Raw genomic sequence first — 5,000 nt, 5'->3', positions numbered from 1 at the left:
AGATGACATATTGATTTTCGGAAGGAATCAAGTTGAGCATGATGCTCGCCTGGCGAGTGTCTTGGAACGCCTGAAGGCAGCGAACCTCAAGCTGAACTGGGCGAAATGTCACATTGGCAAAGACCAGGTCAAGTACCTGGGCCACACGTTGACCAGAGATGGAGTTCAGCCGGACAGCAGCAAGCTAAGCGCTATCGCCGACATGGCCGCCCCAAAGACTGTAGCGGATGCACACCGCTTCTTGGGTATGGTCACGTACTTAGGAAAGTTTGTTCCTCGCCTGACTGAAGCCACAGAGCCGTTACGCCAGCTGATGAAGCGTGAACCATTCACTGTGAACGATGATCTTCTCAAAGCGTTCTCCACAGCTAAGCAAGCTGTAGTCTCTTCATTGCAAACACTTGCATATTTCCAGCCGGATGTAAACGTACCGACAGCAATCAGCTCCGATGCCTCACCTTCTGGTCTGGGAGCTATTCTGTGGCAGCAAAGCAAGGCGGGACAATGGCTGCCCATTACATGCGCCAGCCGCACGCTCACGGACACAGAGTCCCGATATTCGCAGATGGAGCGCGAGATGCTCGGCATAGTGTTTGCACTGACCCGTTTTCGCCAGTATGTTCTGGGTCGTCATGTACAGGTGTACACTGATCACAAACCTCTCATACCGATTGTGCAGAAGGAATTTGACGATGTGCCGCCTCGATTGCAGCGCTGGTTAGTCGCGCTCATGCCGTACGATTACTCCCTCAAGCATGTTCCAGGGAAGGAGCTCTTCTGTACTGATGCACTTTCCAGAGCCCCGGTAGCGTCTACTGATGCTTCTCCAGCCGAATCGCGTTCTCTTCATGAGTATGTTGGCCTAGTTTTGGAAGCCGCTCCAGTAGGCATTGCAGACATTCGTTGTGCTGCACAAGATGATCCAGTAGTGAGCAAAGTGATTCAACGCGTACTGTATGATTCGTGGCTTGACATTTTGCCACCGGAGCACCCCTACTATCTCGTCCGTGATCAGCTGACAGTGGTAGATGGCATCTTAATGTTCGGTGGCAGATTCGTTATTCCTGAAGGTTTACGAACAGCGATCATGACCCTAGCACACGAAGGACATCCTGGACAAGAGGCCTTCCAAGACACCCTGCGCCAGAGAGTCTGGTGGCCAGGAATGACTAAGGATGCAAGCACATACGTGGAACGCTGCTCTGAATGCTGGAGGAGACGTACCAATAATGCGCAAGAGCTCCAACCAACTGAGGTTGTTGGCGTCTGGAGAAAGCTGGCAGTGGACATCGTATCCATTGAGGGGTACTCGATTCTCTCCATAGTCGATTATGGCTCCAGGTACCCTATTCTGAAGATAATGCGCTCGACAACCTCAGCTTCCGTCATCAATGAACTTGATGAGGTATTCTCTGCATTTGGTCTTCCCGAGACTTTAGTTTCGGACAACGGCCCTCAGTTTGTCTCTGGGGAGATGTCTTCATTTCTCAGCCGGCTTACAATTACACATGTACGATCCAGCCCAAGGTATGCCCGCTCGAATGGCATGGTGGAGCGTCTGCATCGAGTGTTAAGGGAGAGACTGTCTGCTCTTAAGCCACATCTCCCTTTCCAGAGGCGTCTTAACCAAGTGTTGTTTGACATTCGATGTTCGAGGCATAGAATGCTCGGTACATCACCAAGTGAAGCTTTGTTCTCTCGACCACTGCGTACAAGAGTCCCGGCACAACTCCACCCCACCGTTGTGAATCCCCAGCACCAGCTGAAAGCAAAAGCTGAAATGTCTGCACAACACGACTCCCGACGTGGCGTGAGAATGCTTTCTGAGCTTCGGCCCGGCACAAAAGTCACTGTGCAGGACGGGTACTGCGACAAGTCTCAGTCATGGACCGTGGTGAACCAGTTCGGCCGTCAGGTAGGAGTGACCGATGGCTCTCGCTACCTACTGAGGAATAGGCAGCATGTACGAGAGTTTGTTTCACCGCATCGCCCCAATGATTCTCCACCCATGTCGTCAGCGAACCCGTCTTTCAGCCGTCATGAGGTGGACCTTCAGCGAGCGCCAGCACAGGCGGCTCCTCGGATCGGTCAGCCATCAGTGCCGGAACCAGATAGAACCGGAACTGGACAGTCTGTTCGGATTGGTCAGTCTACAGTGCCAGGTGCTGTTTCGGCATGTCTACCGTCTGTGGATCTGCCTCCGGGCTCGCCATGCCACCACATGCCGCTCTCTCAACCTTCATCTGCACGTGGAAGCCAGCCTGCTCCGAAGGAACACACTCCAGCTGCTTCCGGCAAGCGCTCATTCGTCGATGGTGCAGTCACTCGCTCCGGACGGCATATCAAATTTACTGAGAAGGCACGGCTCTACGCAGACAGTTTATCCTAAAAGATTATTGCAACAATGCATCATACTCACTCTGAAAGTTCAACTTGTGTTTTTTTTTAAGTTGAGTTCCTATCTTCCTCCATTGGGTGCTTTGAAATTCAAAACTTCATATTGTGTTCTCTCTTCTTCTTCTCTTTTTAAATTCCTTCTATTGCTTTCCCCGGCACCGGCTTTTTGTTTGGGAGAAGGAGTGATGTAGTGATAGTGACTGCGTTGTTCTTACACCACCTAGCTGTCATATGTTGCATTCTACACATCACTGCATGTGTCGTACTCACACCTTCATGATGTGCTACATTCACACTGCTGTATGTTATAGTCTCTTGTCATTCCAGTAATCATTACATTCTGGCCAGCTCACTACACGGCTTACATTTTTATTGGCGTATCTCATCACCCTGGCCTGGCCCGCGTCCCCCCCCCCCCCCATTCTCTCTCTCTTTCTCTCTCTCGTCTCAACACAAACTATCTCTGCTGACTATCCCTGCTTCTTCTCTCTCTTTTTCCTTTACTGCAGAGAGCAAGCGTAAATTCCGACATGTATGTCTCTTCAATGATGCCATCTTGTGTGCCACACGGGCACGGACGAAAAATAAGAGGTATGTTGTGACGAATGGTATGCGCCACGGAGTCCTGGAATCTTGGCACACAATTCGCGGTCATTGTACCTGAATGATGTCTGTTTCAACTTTCAACCGGAGATCTGAAAGACCTACGCTGTCTCCTGCTATAGAATTCCCGGCCATGATCTGCTGGCCCCAAGTGCAGCACAGACTATGTAGCTATGGCAAGGGTGTGTAAATCGGTCCGGGTCCGAGGGTGGCTGACACTGGCAACCCTATGGGAAGGCCCACATCATTCACACTCCACTTGGCCATGGCACTTCCACAGCATAACTGGTGGAAGCAGTCTTTGATTGGTCCAGCCATACCGTAAGCATGGCTGTTCATACTTTGTTTATGATACGACAGGTCTGCATGACCTTCTTAGCAGTAAACATCATAAGCCCATTGTGCATTACCAGACATGGAAGATATGAGTAATTCATGTGAGTACGCTGGGATCTGCAATGCACTGTTCAACACCCCAGACGACCATGCCCAGGTGGCTGTGTGGGGTGTTGATGGTGCAAATTACGTCATTGGGCAATGGGCTTATTTGGTGGCCAAACACACTCGGTGTGACCATGGCCTGAGCAACTGGACCAGTTCCACCTGGCCTGCCACTCTCTGATGCTTCCACTCTCTGATGTACAGTTGTACAAATGATGTTGCTGGAATCACATTGGACATCTTTAAAAGCCCAGTGTTTGTCGCTCTATTGGCCATGCTGTTTTAGCTATGCTATAAAAGTATAATAGTTGCCTTCCGGCATTTTACAATGTACTGTGTGTGTGCGCGTGCGTTTGTGCACGTGTGTGTGTGTGTGTCCTGTTGTTATTGCTGCTGTTTGCTGTAATACAGTAGCTCACAATGTCCACACGACTGCAAGTGGTTCTTGCCTCTAGAGGAGCTGACGTGGCATCCACTCCAGGATGTGTCCATGGACCGTAAGTCACGGTCGTTCAATGTCCTTTCTGCCCGTACACGTGTGTGGGTGTGGGTGGATGGGTGTGCACGAGCGGATGCGTGTATTGGGGGTCAGTGGTGGTGGTGGTGGTGGTGGTGGTGGTGGTGGTGGTGGTGGTGGTGGTGGGGGTATGTATTGTATGGTTGGCATCACCAGTAGGTTGGGGCCGTGCAAGTCTTCTGTGTCATTAGGCACAATAGCAACTGTACTAGGGTTTAACCTGGCTTTGTATCTCTTGTAAGTTTTGCTAGATACTACGGTCACATGATCACCTGATGATGTACTCATAGTCTAATACCTAACCGATGGGTTGCGCATGTATGCACGCTTGTATGTCCTCTGTGTGCATGTGCGTGCCTGTGTGTGTGCCTGTGCCTGTGTGTGTCTGTGCCTGTGTTTGTCTGTCTGTCTGTGTATGTGTCTGTCTGTCTGTCTGTGCATGTGTGTATGTGTATCTGTCTGTGTCCATGTGTGTGTGTGTTCACAGCCATCATACCAGTCACACCAACGACGGCAGCGGAGATCAGCCAGTGCCATAGCAAGATTAACAAGTTAAAAGGCGAACTCAAGCACAGCGAAGCGGTAAGCAGCCTCTACCATTCCATGCATCTCTCTCCTTGTCTTCTACAGTCGTGGCCACAGAACTCTGACCCATGTGCCAAAAGCAACAGCACAGCATATGCTGCAGCCATGCGGCTCTCGCATGGGTGTTTAGAACCTTGCACTGTGTAATGGAAATGAAGACACGGCGCAACTTTTGCCTCATGGGTCGGATTTCTTTGACCACGGCTGTGTAGTGGTGTGAGTTTACAGAGTGTAATGTATTACCTTCAAGTGCTAATGCTCTGGTGTGGCATTGCGTTACCTTAGTTATACATTGGCACCACACGTTATCATATACCACTCATATCATGTCACACCTATATCATGTCACACCTACAGTTGCGCTCGGTGAAATCCGGCCCGAAGTGCATAACTGGCGCCCAGTACTGATGCGGCCCTTGACGCCCTCAAAGTTGTACAAGTGCTAGTGTGCACGTGT

At 50.6% G+C, this 5,000-nt stretch overlaps 1 protein-coding gene across 3 annotated transcripts in view; it reads left to right on the top strand.

The window, feature by feature from the left end:
- LOC135828817 (active breakpoint cluster region-related protein-like) overlaps nucleotides 1-5,000 on the top strand; it is a 35,277-nt gene that overhangs the window by 14,425 nt on the left and 15,852 nt on the right. For all 3 annotated transcript variants that reach the window (XM_065341246.1, XM_065341244.1, XM_065341245.1), the window contains exons 9-11: nucleotides 2,907-2,988; nucleotides 3,853-3,938; nucleotides 4,446-4,540. In XM_065341246.1, coding sequence (XP_065197318.1) covers nucleotides 2,907-2,988; nucleotides 3,853-3,938; nucleotides 4,446-4,540 — 263 coding nt within the window. The remainder of the gene's footprint in view (nucleotides 1-2,906; nucleotides 2,989-3,852; nucleotides 3,939-4,445; nucleotides 4,541-5,000) is intronic.

The sequence above is a fragment of the Sycon ciliatum genome, chromosome 12, assembly GCF_964019385.1.
Source record: "Sycon ciliatum chromosome 12, ocSycCili1.1, whole genome shotgun sequence".
Taxonomy (NCBI): Eukaryota; Metazoa; Porifera; class Calcarea; order Leucosolenida; family Sycettidae; genus Sycon; species Sycon ciliatum.
This window is presented reverse-complemented; position numbering and strand designations above follow the sequence as displayed.